The 14,890-nt window shown below is 49.5% G+C and overlaps 1 protein-coding gene across 1 annotated transcript; it reads right to left on the bottom strand.

Annotated features, from left to right (window-relative positions):
• Positions 1–3: 3 nt before the first annotated feature.
• Msl2 (MSL complex subunit 2) lies at positions 4–13,589 on the bottom strand. The gene is made up of 2 exons (XM_048334978.1): positions 13,025–13,589; positions 4–4,346 (listed from the first exon to the last, which is right to left on the bottom strand). Exons 1-2 carry the CDS (start codon positions 13,164–13,166, stop codon positions 2,755–2,757), a joined length of 1,734 nt encoding a protein of 577 aa, XP_048190935.1. The 5' UTR covers positions 13,167–13,589; the 3' UTR covers positions 4–2,754.
• Positions 13,590–14,890: the final 1,301 nt, after the last annotated feature.

Below are 14,890 nucleotides of genomic sequence, written 5' to 3'. Positions count from 1 at the left end.
ATAGAGTGTTTAAAAAGCAATTTTATTTCTCATAAAATGTCTACTTTTCTTTAGTAAGGTAACCATGAAGTTTTTTCAAGAAAACAACAAAATGAAGTAAATGGAATAATTCCTCACCAAGAACCACATTGCATCTCACAGAAGAGCTGAGCTAAGCCAATCACAATGATACAACTGTCCGCTGCAAAGCTATTGCCTAAGGTAAAAGATGATTTGTTTATGATGATGGTAACTTAATGGTAATGAGGACTAAGGAGGAAATTGATGGGCTGTTCCGTGTTGATTGTTTTGTGTCCTGATGACAGAGGTCCAGTTACCTCAGCAATCCCCTGGTCAGTCATTGGTCAGAACTCGTAAACAACTCATGGGGTACAGACAAGACAAAAACCAAAGCAATACAGTTGTTCTTCCCCATATTAATACAGACCTTTTAGAGCATGCTGTCCCAAACTCCTCAGTATTCTACAACATACAATTAGAAAACTATCATTTATTGATAGATTTAAGGTGTAATACAGGTTTTCCAAAAGTGTGGCAGTGAGAATACCAGCATAAAAAAGAGAAACTTGTGCTAAAAACAACCTGAATTCATCGTTGGCAATATTACATTACAATCAAGGTCCTCACATACGAATGATTTCCACTTTGCCTCTATTGCCAACCTCCCATGCATCAAGAAAACACAAAACTAAGATGATCAAATCTGGGAAGCAATAAAGTACTCCATAATTTTAAAGTCATAGTATTAGGAAAGTTTGGGAGATTTGCAAAATAGATCCTAGTCATCCATGTGTACAATTTCATTTCTAGTCATTTTTGCAGTGATCATTAGTGAATCAAGAACAGATTTACAAGTTTATATAGCAGGGAAGCTGGGTTCAACACAAAACTGTTACAAACTTTAGGTAAATACATTTTTCATAAGACACAGCTAACACTTAAAGGAATTAAATAAAATTCCAAAACTTGGGAAAGCAAATAAAGACAAGACAACTAAGAAGCATTTTCCACCATTTACTCTTGTTATCAAAAATAGTTCAACTCTTCTTGCAAAACAAAAACAAGATAGTACATACTGGACACATACATCACATTTTTCTTCCTATGGCTTTAGCCTACCCCCACCCCACCAAAAGAGACCAAAAAGAAAAAAAAGGAAAGAAAAACACACGCGCGCACGCACGCACGCACGCACACACACACAAAGACGAAACAACTCTACCTGACCACATTCACAGAAAATGACACCAGGATACACTACAAAACAGAAGGTGGTGTCATGGGCTCTGTGTTCCAAGGATTCTTGTCCATGTCGTGAACGAGGTGAGTAGCCATCATTGAAGATGCTGTGTGCCAAATCAAAACCTAACTCCAACACTTGACAGACCCGGAGGCCGATAGCAACTGGCATCATCTTCCCTGCAGTATGTTCTTACCATGAGCACTGTCAGAGTAGCAACTCTTCTCGGAAACCAAGGTTGTGTCTACACCTAGTCAGTCCTTGTCTACTTGGGCTGTGCTCTTCCAACAACTGACCAGATTTCCCTTCAACAGAATGTTTGTTTTCCCCTTAAAAATTAAAGGGAATTAGTACATTTAAACTGAAACAGTTTGTGCTTTACATGCAAAAAAGCATTCTAGAGAAAATCCTCCTAGCTTTAGACCTACGTAACTGCACAGGCTTCATAAAAAAAAGGCGTTTTATTAGGCCTCGATAAAGAAGCCAGCATAATGAATAGCACCCTAAGAAAGAAAAAAAAAAGGATAGGAGCATATTCAAAATAAAGTCTGTGGCAAATAAACAGAAGAAAAAAAAAAGAGTGGCCAATGGCAATTAATACAATGCATACATCTAGGTATGTTTGGGGCATTATTCCAAAAGAGTTTTAAATAAATCCCAATTTCTAAATAAAACCTTTAAACTTAAAAAAAATATTGTCACGTACTACTGTGAATCCAAATACCTTCGGAATAAATGCTCTTCATATTATTTATCCAATTAGAACATTGCTCATAGTGAAGGATCTCAAAATTTTCCCCTAGAAATGAGTCAGACCTAGCAAGACAGGCGGGTGGACGTTTTGCAGGAAAAATGGCTAAGGATCTGTAGTTTGACAATCTCATCAGTTTGTTCACATTTTTTATAAGACAGATTTCTTAAAAACATTCTAATGAGGGGGCAATTTTCTTCCATAATACTGCTGATTTAAGTACTACATACCAGTAGCTAATTTTCATGATCTTAGAAATGGTATTATGTCAGCACAAAAGTTGAACTGGGCACATCAGCTTTTCAACAGAAGAAACACCAGCGTGGCGTGAGAGCCACACTTGAGTCTCCGGAATAAACTAGTGGCTACTTTTTCACAAAGAGAGTCTCACAATCTTTATGGACTGACTCGATACCACTTCCTTACATTTAATCATAAACTTTGATTATGCACAAAGCATTACCAGAAACAATGAGGTTAATGTTATTCTCCTTGCCAAAGTTCATTCTGTATAAATCAGTTGCATCAGCATTTGTTCTTGAACTATGAGGTTCTGTAAGAACTAAGAACATACAGTTGTAGGGTTACTCCTCCGTTATCTGAAAACTATTTCCCCGACACTAACACATATAACTTATCAATGAAAACACTTGATACAAGTGATCTATATGCAGGAGCTCCGGCAAGTGAAACCAACAGAACCATAGCTGCCGTAAAACTGTAGCTATTTCCCTACCAGAGGTAGGTTTGAAGACCCACTGAGTTAACAGTCGAATCTCATGTCTATAGCTTCATCCAAACTTTTATCATCATGTGTACTGGCAGCTAAAAACGTCGTTACTGGGGACCCTGTGACATTAATTACACTGGTGCTGGTACTAGCGTTACGCACAGCAATGCTAGTCACATTAATGCCCAAAGTGAGCCTGGTCTGCTCCAAGGCCTTTTCTGGCACGGCAAATGCCTCCAGCTTCTTCTCCCCATTGGCCATGTAGGAGTTTTGGCAGCCTCGACATATACAGTCTAAGCAGGCTTTCCGGTTAGAGTAGCAAGGGCAGCGCTGGCCACGGCATGTAAGAACACTTGGGTTCTGAGTAGCACGTCCACACTTACACCCTTTCTTCTCCTGGGGCTTTTTGTACACAGTCTTGGTAGGACTTCCTGGCATAAAGTGATGACTAGGAATCTTTTCCTTTACTGCTTTGTCTTTCTTTAGAATACCCGGCTTGGTTTTAGAGTGAGACTTCTTGGATCCATGTTCGTGACTCTTCTTCATGCTTTTAGTAGATAGAAGTACAGTTTTGCTGATTTTGGGTGTGGTGCCTCCATTGGGAACAGTTGCTATAGGTTGAAGAGAAATTTTACTCTCTCGTTTCACTGTCACTGGAGCGGATGCCCCCAGTGTTGGGCCCCGGATAATGGTAGAAATTGGAAGTGGCTGAACTTTTTCACTGTCACTTTCTGATCGGGACCGTTTTCTGTTCAATTTTGCTACCTTGGGAGTTGCTGCTGTACATGATAACCCATGAAGTGCCGGACTGGTGGACATAAAAACATTATGGCTAAGAGACTGGGAAGAAAGCTGCAGAAAGGGTCCGTTGGATACAGTGGCTTCCAAGTTTGGCTGCAAATTAGGACAACAGACCTCTGTATTTGAGACAGTTTCCAAGCTGCGGAGTACTTCTTCCACACTCAGTAAGAGGGAGTCGCCAGGTTTTATATCTTCACTGAAACTGCAGATATCAATGCCGGTGGAACACAGATCCGTGGCTACTGTGTCACAGACAGGCGGCAGGCTGTCTGACAGGTCCTCAGTTTTTATGTCAACAGTATTACATACATCAATAGTATTTGCATGTTCAGGCGAAGGAATATTGATACCAAATCTATCTATTGAGAGCCCATTGTAAGTAGGCAAACCATTGATCACAGAACTGCCGATAGCAATGCTGAGGGTGCTCTCAGACATTGGAGACAAACTAGCTTGAGGATTAGTCGTGACTTCTGAGGTGGACGGTAAAGGGGAATGTGTCAAACACAAAGTAAAGGAGGAATCGGAGGGCTTTTCTGTCTCCTCACAGAACAACGATCCATCATTAAGCAAAGCCAAAATATCAGAAGAGCAGTCGACTGCTTCAATTATATCCCGTGCCAGTGTAGTCTGGGTTATGTATTCACACAGTTTTTTGTAGCAGTTCACTAAGATGCTTAACTGCTTGTTTTCCTCAAATTGCTCATAGTCTTTGCACCAGCTACATGAAGGTTTCATCATCATTTTCTTTCCTTTACAAGTTTTGCAGACATAGTGTTGGCAGGTAGAGTTGGTAGGTGCAATAGGATCTTGTAGCAGATGTCCTAAGGGGAAGAAGGAGGAAGCAAAGATTTTAGTAAAATTAGTTTCATATCATATAGTCGGGATTAAGATGACAGGAATCTATCCAAATTGAGATGACTTAAACTCACCAGACCAAGCAACAACAATGTACCTTACAATAACTAGAAGAATACTCAGTAACACTCTGCCATATTCTCCTTCCCTTCATCTTAAAACTAGAATCTTCAAAGCCTATGAAGTCATAAAGAAGATTTATTATGGAAAGCTTAAACTAGGTTTAAAACTTGTTTTGTTGTTGCCAGTCCTGGGAATTGGACTCAGGACCTGGGCACTGTCCTTGAGCTTTTTTTTTTTTTTTTTTTTTTTTTTTTTGGCCAGTCCTGGGCCTTGGACTCAGGGCCTGAGCACTGTCCCTGGCTTCTCTTTGCTCAAGGCTAGCACTCTGCCACTTGAGCCACAGCGCCACTTCTGGCCATTTTCTGTATATGTGGTGCTGGGGAATTGAACCCAGGGCCTCATGTATACAAGAAGCACTCTTGCCACTAGGCCATATCCCCAGCCCCCTTGAGCTTCTTTTTGCTCAAGGCTAGTGCTCTGCCACTTGAGCCACAGCACCACTCCCAGCCCGTTTATGTGGTACTGAGGAATCAAACCCAGGGCAGGCTTCATGCATGCTAGGCAAGCACTCTACCACTAAGCCACCTTCCCAGCCCAGTTTAAAACCTTTGAGTGTTTCCTCTGTAACTCATGATGTAAGTTATAATTGTGATTATATGTTAAGATGCCATTTTCCATACATCTTCAAAGAAAATGCCTAGCTTCAACCAGTCATTACATGTAGACTAGTACTAAACTTCAAGGAAAGTACCAAAATATACCTGCAATGAAAACAATGTTTTGGTCGGTCATGGGATTGGAGTGCTAGCCTTGAACAAAAAAGCAGCTCAGGGACTACAGTGCCCAGGCCCTGGGTTCAAGCCTCAGGACTGGCAAAAAAAAAAAAAGGGGGGGGGGGAGGGAGAGAGAGAGAATATTTCCTGACTAATTAAGGGCAGTACTACCTGATACCAAAGCCATTAAAAAAGTTAAAGAAATTTCTCCTGAGGATAGAGACAAAAAGAACACTGTAAACAATACAGCAACATATAATCTAATATCTACTCACAAATTCCTTTTCTTTGTGCTCAGGGCCTCAACACTATCCTAGAGTTTAGTGCTTAAAGCTAGTGCTGTACCACTTGATCCTGCACCACTACTTCTGGCTTTTTGTAGTTAATTCAAGATAGTCTCACAGACTTTCCTGCCTGGGCTGGCTTCAAACCCCAATCCTCAGATCTCAGCCTCCTGAGTGAGCGAGGCTTACAGACCGGAGCCACCAGCACCCACTCCTAATCACAATTTTTAAGTTACTTCTAAATAAACCAGAACTATCCTGTGGCGTACCCTACGTGGCTACTGTATATGACTTTGGTACAATGGATATTGTATATATGCCTACCTGATCTAGGAAAGGGAAAGAAAAAGGAGGGTGCGACAGATATCACAAGAAATGCACTCACTGCCTTATTATGTAACTACCCCCTTTGCACAACACCTTGTCAATAAAATTTAATTTAAAAAGATAAAACCACACTCCATTAAAAATAAATAAACCAGAACTAGAACTTTAACTCAGACACTATATTTTGAAAAAGGCAAATCAAGAATTTAAGGCAGCATGGCCCAGAGTTTAGCCCCTGTACCAACATCAATAAAGTGAAATCAAATAATAGAATTTTTAAAAATTTGATTGCCTGTTGGGAGAGGCAGGACCAAGTAAAAGGAACAGACAAGAACACAAAACTTAAGTTTTACTGAGTTTTGCCATTCAAATTGCTAATTTTTTGGGGGGGGGAGGGGGATCAGTCCTGGGGCTTGAACTCAGGACCTGGACCCTGTCCCTCAGCCTTTATAGCTGTGCTCAGGCTAGCACGCTACCACTTAAGCCATACACAGAGCCACTTCACCTTTTTCTGTTGCTTCATGCATACAGCACTCTACCACTAAGCCACATTCCCAGCCCCTCAAAATCGCTATGATTTTATAGTTATTTAAACTTTTAAAGAAAATCTAGAAATCAAGAGCAAAATGAAGATAACTATCATTTTACATCAAATTTGGTAGTGTAATCAGAGCAACTGCTTCAAATGACTTTATAATAATACACAAAAGTGACTCCATCCTTGGATCCTCATTTTTCTTGTTTTCAGTCACCACACTGTTGGTGGTAGTGTTGACAGTAATTGTTAAGTGTCGGTGTAGATTATAGGATTGATGCCCCTGGTATATCTAAACATTTTTTTGTGTAGGAGGAAAAAGATGTAAGATAGAAAATGATGGAAGAAAAAAGAAACCCTGGGCTGGGAATATGGCCTAGTGGCAAGAGTGCTTGCCTCATATGCATGAGGCCCTGGGTTCAATTCCTCAGCACCACATATACAGAAAATGGCCAGAAGTGGCGCTGTGGCTCAAGTGGCAGAGTGCTAGCCTTGAGCAAAAAAGAAGCCAGGGACAGTGCTCAGGCCCTGAGTTCTTGGCCTAGGACTGGCCAAAAAAAAGAAAAAAGAAACCCTGCATTTCACCATAAATTGTCTTTCTTTACAAGTCACCTTCTAACCAAATGAATTTGACACTCCCGTTTTTAACAAGGCTATTATGTGCTCCCAGCTTCACTTTTGGCCTTTTATAGTAAGTCTCCCAGAATTCCCTACCCAGGCTGGGTTCCAACAGAGATCCTCCCATCTCACCCTCCTAAATTACCTAGGATTACAGGCATGAACCACTGGCATGCGGTTAAAGCCCCGGAGTTTTCTTTGGTTGATCTCTAACAGTGACCTAGCACTCAAGAGTGGTAAGTCAGTCGTTTATATAAGGTAGGCCTCAGCGGTCAATCACCATTAAAAGCGAGAAAAGCAAGCACTCACCACAGATTATTAAACAGGTGATAGATGACTACTCAAGCTCTCAACATATTTATGAACCCTGGTTGTGCCATTTCATGTTCTAGTAAGAATTAAAGGAGAGTGCCAGACATTTATCTTACTAACTGCATAAGGGAGACCTTTATAAGATGTTTACATTTACAGAGCACTGTTTTTTGTTTGTTTTTTTGGCCAGTCCTGGGCCTTGGACTCAGGGCCTGAGCACTGTCCCTGGCTTCTTTTTGCTCAAGGCTAGCACTCTACCTCTTGAGCCACAGCACCACTTCTGGCTTTTTTCCATATGTGGTGCTGGGGAATCAAACCCAGGGCTTCAGGGATATGAGGCAAGCACTCTACCACTAGACCATATTCCCAGCCCTACAGAGCACTTCTGAACTAGTCCTTATTTTAACAAACCAATGATAATCACTCATGAAATTCTTACAACACAACCACCATATAGGCTGATCGTTTAAGCACCAACTAAATACACCCAAACCTGACCAATAAATCTAGATTAAAAAAATATTCCAAAGTTGGGCTGGGCACCAGTGGCTTACACCTATAATCCTAGTTAGTTGAGGAGGCTGAGAAAGTTCCTATGAAATTATCTCCAGGTAACCATCAGATAATCAGAAGTGGAGCTGAGGCTTCAGAGTGGTAAAGCACAACCTTGAGCAAAAGAACTAAGGAACAGAGTCCAGGCCCTGAGTTCAAGTCCCACAGTCGACCAAAAAAAAAAATCCAAAGTAGTGTACCACAGAACCAGATTTACTTTTTTTAACCTTCTTAGACTCATCCCAACATACAATAACATACACTAGCATCTTTAAAACTGATTACTACAGCTATCAAGAAACATCATTTGCATGTACTGACCTTCACTTTTTTGTACTTTTTTGTACTTCAGTACTGTTTTTCAAATGTTTAAGATGACTTGCAAATCTGTCCAACAATTAAAATACAGATTACAAAGCCTAGTATGATTAAGAATCAGACATCTAAAGCCCTGCCAATGGCTCAGGCCTGTAATCTTATCTACTGAGGAGGCTGACATCTGAGGATTGCAGTTCGAAGCCAGCCCAGGCAGGAAAAAAAATCTGTGAGATTCTTACCTCAAAAAAAAAAAAAAATCACAGAAAAAAGCTGAAGTGGCACTGTGGCTCAAGTGGGAGAGGGCTAGCCGTGGACAAGAGGAGCTCAGGGACAGAGAGAGCCCAGACTCAAGAGTTCAAGGGTCAGGACCCGCAAAAAATAAAAAGGAAAAAAAAAAAAAAAAGAATCTGATTTGTGGCTGGGGCTGATGTCTGTGCTCCTAGTTTCCTAGTTACTCATAGGAGACTGAGATTTGAGGACCAGGATTTAAGTTTGGCAGAGGCAAAAAATTTGGAGACACTCATCTCCAAATTAACTAGCAAAAAGCTAGTTACAGATTCTTGGACTGAAGAGATGCTTGGGTAGTGCTTCTACATTCAGTGTGGATCCTGAATCTTTTTTACAAATGGACCAATGACAAAAATAGGAAACTGAAGCTCAGTCTATTTAATTTCCAAGACTACTTCTTATTCTCAGAGCACGTCCTTACTACTTTGATGGTGCTACAATGTTCTCTCTTCAGTGGCACAAGTGTGGAGTATAAAGGTGAGCAAGCCAAACAAGGCTCCCATCCCTGAGAGAACTACCCCTCCTTACTTCACGGTGGAGCCTATGGGTAGCCACAATAGGAAAAGATAAGGTTTGTTGAGTGCAAAATATGCAAAACGTCTTCCTACGTCCTTGGGAAATACGAATGACAGCCCCTTACTCTTTTATTTTTTTATATTCTTTTAAAATTTTTATTTTGTCAGTCATGGGCTTTGAACTCCAGGCCTGGGCACTGTCCTTCAGCTCTTTTGCTCAAGGCTAGCACGCTACCACTTTTAGCCAGTTTTATGGTGGTTCATGGGAGCTCGAGTCTCACAGACTTTCCTGCCCCAACTGGCTTCTAACCAAGATCTTCAAATCTTCAATTAAGCACCAAAACCTAAGTGAGGCTGTACCAAGTGGTGGAGAGCTAGCCTTGAACAAAAGAAGCTCAGGGTTAGGGGCTCAAACCTGAGTTCAATCCCTGGGCCAGGTGGGAGGGTGCTGACCCAGGCCTGTGATAGTCTCAGGAGGTGGAGATCTGGAAAATCTCAGAATCCACAAGACTCTATTTCCTATTAACCAGCCAAGAACAGGACAGAAGGTGCAGCTCAAGAGGTAGAGGGCCGGCCTAGCAAGAGCCAAAGCCTAAAGCCCTAAGTTCAACCCTCCATTCACACACACACACACACACACACACACACACACACACACACACACACAGGAAAATATTTGCGTCTGAGCAGTGATCTCACCACGAATATTTACAAGTCTCTAACCGTAATCTTCAAGAGTAATTTCTAGTTCCAACAGGTTTTGACTCCATACATCAAGACTGCACATGTGATGATTTAGAATCTTAATGAAAACCTAAAATCCCTTGGGCATAATTTATCAACTCTTATGCCAGCAAAAGAAGAGTAATTCTTCTTCCTGATAGAGCAAGTCCAACAGTTAAACAGGACCGAGGACCTGACACTTAAAACAGCAGACATAATTCACTGTTCCAGCAGGGTTCCTGTGCCCTAGAAACAACAGCCATTCTCTGGAGCACTGCTATCTATCCAATTCACTAGAAGCTTCAAAAGGTTTAAATGGACAAAGCAGCTGAAAACACACAGACACACAGAACAATGACAACAAAACCTGTATCCAGTGAATCATCTAGGCTGCCGATAATTGACCTGACAGTGCGGCTCTCCCTCCCGCCTCCCGGCTGGGCTCCGCCTCCGGCTCTGGGGCAGAGGTAGGACACTAAGTATCTGGCATGCACTCTCAGTGAGTCTCTGCATTTTGTATTGTAGTCTCTTTTCCAGGCCATTTAAAACAGGACTCGGGAAAACAAAACTTACAGCAGGAAAAGAAGACTGTGGCAAAAAAGTTAAAGCAACTTTTGTGCCCAGTGGAAAGAAAAGCCAAACCTTAAACCAAACTACAAAGCATGTCGGGCTGTCTCCTTCCCTCCTGGTGTGTCAGAAAACACCAACATGCAGATCCCTGGAGGGGCCGAGGGTCAAATGCACAATGAATAACACAACTCCTCCGGAAAGTTTATTTAAAATACACATACACTAGAGGAATCAGATTTTTAAAAACTGCACTGACAGAACTGGAAAGTATCTCATGACTGAACAATAGGTTATAGAGGTTTGGAGAATGAGTGAACTTTTTGCTTGAGTGAGGCAAAGAAGAGCTGATAAATTAGGTGTACTTTTAGGTAAAAGAAACTTCAGGGAATGAAAGTAAGAAAAACAGGAAATATAAACCATGTGAAAAGATGAAAACATCCACTTGGCTATGGCAGAAAAACCAAGTATATGTACCATGATGACAAAACTGAATTAAGAGGACCTTCTGAAATACACTATTTACAACACCACAATAGAATGAAGCTTCTCGTTTTTACAATTATCTTTTTCATGAGATTAAGGCTGCAAACACATACACTAATATGAAATGAGTTTTTATGCTGTTGAGTTAGAACTGTCCCTGGAATAAAGACAAATGCTTGAGCTGAATTGAAACAAAGGATACCGTCTCAAATACTTCCCCATACTTGGTGGGGGAATCCTAGGCAAACAAGTAGACCCAATTTGTGTGTGTGCGTGCACAAAAGTCCTGGTGCTTTTTTTTTGGCCAGTCCTGGGCCTTGGACTCAGGGCCTGAGCACTGTCCCTGGCTTCTTTTTGCTCAAGGCTAGCACTCTGGCACCTGAGCCACAGCGCCACCTCTGGCCGTTTTCCAGATATGTGGTGCTGGGGAATCGAACGGAGAGCTTCATGTGTTGGAGGCAAGCACTCTGGCCACTAGGCCATACTCCCAGCCCCCCTGGTGCTTTTAACTCAGGACCTGGAAGCTGCTGTCCCTGACTTTTCTTGCTCAATGCTAGTGCTTGAGCACTTGAGCCACAGTTCCCCTTCCCCTTTGGTATTTAATTGGAGATAAGAGTCTCAAGGACCTTCCTGCTGGACTGGCTTAGAACTGAGATCCTCAGATCTCAGTCTCCTGAGTAGCTAGGATTACAAGCATGAGCCACCAACACCTGGCTAGTGGAACCAATCCATTTCCATAGGCCAGAGAGACTTGAGCAACAGCGAATAACTACAAATCTCCACCGTCAGGAAATTTCCCATTCCCTTGCCGAGTGGTTTTTTTTAAAAAGGGCTGTAGTTAAACCTGGTAATCATTTTGTGTGTGTTTTGAGCCTGGGTCTCATTATATAGCCTAGGCTATACTAAACCTTTCCTAAGTGCAGTTGTCATTTCCTAACATTACTATTATTTTTTAAATCAAAGTTTTGGAAACTGTGTTGTTAGACCATCACAACCCTGAACCTGTTCTTAAGGATATAAAATCCTGGGCTGGGAAGGTGGCTTAGTGGTAGAGTGCTTGCCTAGCATGCACGAGGCCCTGGGTTCGATTCCTCAGCACCACATACGCAGAAAAAGCTGAAGTGGCGCTGCGGCTCAAGTGGCAGAGTGCTAGCCTTGAGCAAAAAGCCAGGGTCAGTGCTCAGGACCTGAGTCCAAGCCCCAGGACTGGCAAAGAAAAAAAAAAAAAAAAAAGAACCAACTCCGCACGCTAGTCGCTAGTGACAGCCTCCTCACAGGACGGCCAGGCTGCCTCTCCGCCTGGGGCCTACTTCACTCACGCTGCAGCCCCACTATCCTACGCCAAGCCAGTGTGGAAGCAAAGACCACAGCAGAGGAAGAAGTCACCGGGCCTCCCTCTCCTCCAAGGCCGTGGCACCACGAGCACGGGAGGGGGCGGGAGCTCGGGCGATGCCCAGCGCTGGAGGAGGCGGGAGTGGGCAGAGCAGGCCCGTCCCCGCGCGGCGCACGCGGGGGGCCCGCGGCGGCTAATGGACGGCCCGGTGCCCTCCCCGTGGGGAGGGTGTCCCCTGCCCGGCACCGGCCGCGGCGCGTTACACGTACCCACTCGGTCACTCCGGGGTGTGGAGCCAGCACGAGCCCTGCCAACCACCAGCCCGGGTCCACCTTCGAGCGCGGCCGCAGGCGGTGGCCCCCGCCGTCCACCTGCCGACCCTCCCGACCTGGGGCCGAGGGCCGAGGGGGGGGCTGGGCGCGGGGGCCCTGTGCGCCTCGCTGGGCGGGTGAGCCGCGTGGAGCCCGGGGGGGGGGGGGACGGGGGAGGGAAGTCAGGCTCGAGGCCGCCGCCGAGAACACGCGCCCCGACCAGCCCGGTGCCGGGGCGGCGCGGAAAGCCAGCCCGCGGGCTCCGGCCCTCACCCCGCCCGCCCGCCCGCCCGGGAGGCCGCGGCCCGGAGCCCGGAAGCGGCGCCGGGGCCCCGGGGGCGGACGGGGCGGGGCGGGCGGGGCGCCGGGCCGGGGCGAGCCGCGCTCGGGGGTCGGCAGCGCCCCGGCCCCGGGCTCGAGCCCCGGGACCGGCGAGAAGGAAGAGGAAAAGAGCCACGTGATCGGTTATAAAAAAAACATCCCAGGGCCACCTGAGCGCGGGCGGAAAACCCGGGGGGGGGGGCCGGGCCGCCTCCCGGGGGGACCCCGCGAGCTCGCCCCGCCAACACCCCCGCGCCCGGCCGCGCCGAGCCGCCCCGCGGCCCCCGCCCGCCGCCCCGCGCCCGGCCCCGGGCTCACCGCACACGCAGCACGAGAGCGACTGCCGGAAGTAGGGCAGCAGCCGGTTGATCTCGGTGAAGGCCTTGGGGTCCCCGGGGTCGTAGTTGAGCACGAGGCGGCTCGCGGAGATGTAGAGAGCAGTCGCGTTCACCGGGTTCATCGCCGACGCCTCGGCACCTCGGGCTCCCGGTGCGACACCAGCGCCCGATCCAACGTCCTGGCCGGCGCCCGGCGGCAACGGAGGCGGCGGCGGCGGCGGCGGGGAGGAACAATGGCCGGCGGCGGGCGGCGGGGCCCGGGGCGGCGGGGCCGCGGGGCCGCCGGCCCGGGGAGGCACCAGGGTCCGCGCGGGCTCGTGGGGCGGGGACGGCGCTCCCGCACATGGGCCCGGGGCGCCCTCGCTCCGCGCCCGAGGCCGGCGGGTCCGGGGGTCCGGGGGGCGGGGGCGGGGGACGCGGCCCCGGGGGCCCCGGCGTGCGCGCTCAGGCTCGGCCCGCGGCTCGGCGGGCGGGCGGCCGGCGCCCCAGCCGCATGTCCCGCCGCGGAGGCGCCTCCCTCGCGGCGGCGGAGCCCGGGGCGGGGGAGGGGGTGGGGGGGTCAGCGGCGGCCCGGCCCCCACGCGAGGAGGAGGAGGAGGAGGCGGCACGCCGAGCACGGATAACAGTAACAATAACAACCGCGCGCGTCCGGGAAGCGGCCGCGGGGCGCGGGGGCTGTCGCGGGCCGCCGGAAGGAGGGCGGGCGGGCCTCCCTACTCCATGGCGGGCGGGCGGGCGGCCCGGCGGCTTCCCGGGGAATCTACAGCGAGCGGGCGCGGCCCGGGCCGACGCTGCTCCCGCCGCGGCCCGCGGACGCCAACGCGGCCGCCGCCGCCCTCGCCATGCCGGACGCGGGGCCCGCGCGGCGCCCCGGCTCCCTCCCCGCCCCGCTCCGCTCCGCTCCGCGCGGCGCCCCGCCCGGCCCCGCCCCGCCCGGCCCCGCGGTTCCTCGAGTGGCGCGGCGAGTGGGCGGGCGGAGGGCGGAAGTGCGCGGGGCCCGGCGGCGGGCGGGAGGGGCCGGCGGGCGGGCCCCGCGGCGGCGCCCCTCGCCCCGCGGACGCACACGCGCGCTCGCGCACACGCACTCGCACACGCGCGCACACGCGCGCGCTCACACTCGCCCCGGGGTCACACGCCGAGCGCCGCCCCCTCACCGCCCGGCCATCTTTCCCCGCGCGGCGCGGAGCGGAGCGGCACGGACGACTCGTGCGCGGCCGCCGGGCCGCGGCCTCCCCGGCGGACGCCTCCCCGCCCCGCGCCCGCCGCCGCCGCCGCCGCCGCCGCCGCCCGGGCCTCCGCGCTCCCGGCCCCCGCCCGGCGCCCGCCGCCGCCGCCGCCCAGGCCCCGCGGCGCCCCTCCCCCGCGCCTCGCCGCCCGCGCCCCGCGCCGCCCCGCGCCGCGCGCCGATCGAGCTCGGCGGGGGCCCGGCGCCGTCACCGCCCGCACGGGTCCCGCCGAGGGGGCTGGCGCACGCGCCTCAGGCCCGGCCGGCGACGACGACCGTTACCCCAACGGGTAAAGCCACTGTCATCCCCGAGACGCCGCCGCCGCCGTCGTCGCTGGCGCCCGCGCGCATGCGCACCGCGCGCGCCCGCCCCTCCCCCTCGCCTCCCCTGCTCCCGGCGCTTCCCTTTTCCCTCCCCCCCCTCCCGGGGCGGGCGGGCGGGCGGGCGGCTCGGCGCGCCTGCGCGCAACCCCCTCCCCGACGCTACCGCCTTTCGCCCCGACGCGTGCGCCTTGACCGCCCACCCAGCAAACCGGATAAACACATTAGCCCGCTCGCGGCCGGCCCCGCCCCCTCCCCGGGCCCCCACCGCGCATGCGTGACGCGCCGCCGCCGCCTGCG

The sequence above is a fragment of the Perognathus longimembris genome, chromosome 26 (assembly GCF_023159225.1).
Source record: "Perognathus longimembris pacificus isolate PPM17 chromosome 26, ASM2315922v1, whole genome shotgun sequence".
NCBI lineage: Eukaryota > Metazoa > Chordata > Mammalia > Rodentia > Heteromyidae > Perognathus > Perognathus longimembris.
This window is presented reverse-complemented; position numbering and strand designations above follow the sequence as displayed.

Coding starts and splice junctions, on each gene's coding strand:
- Msl2 (XM_048334978.1), bottom strand. CDS start 13,166: ATGAACCCGGTGAACGCGACTGCTCTCTACATCTCCGCGAGCCGCCTC. Junction 4,347..13,024: donor GCTCTCGTGCTGCGTGTGCG/GTGAGCCCGGGG, acceptor TCTTCCCCTTAG/GACATCTGCTACAAGATCCT.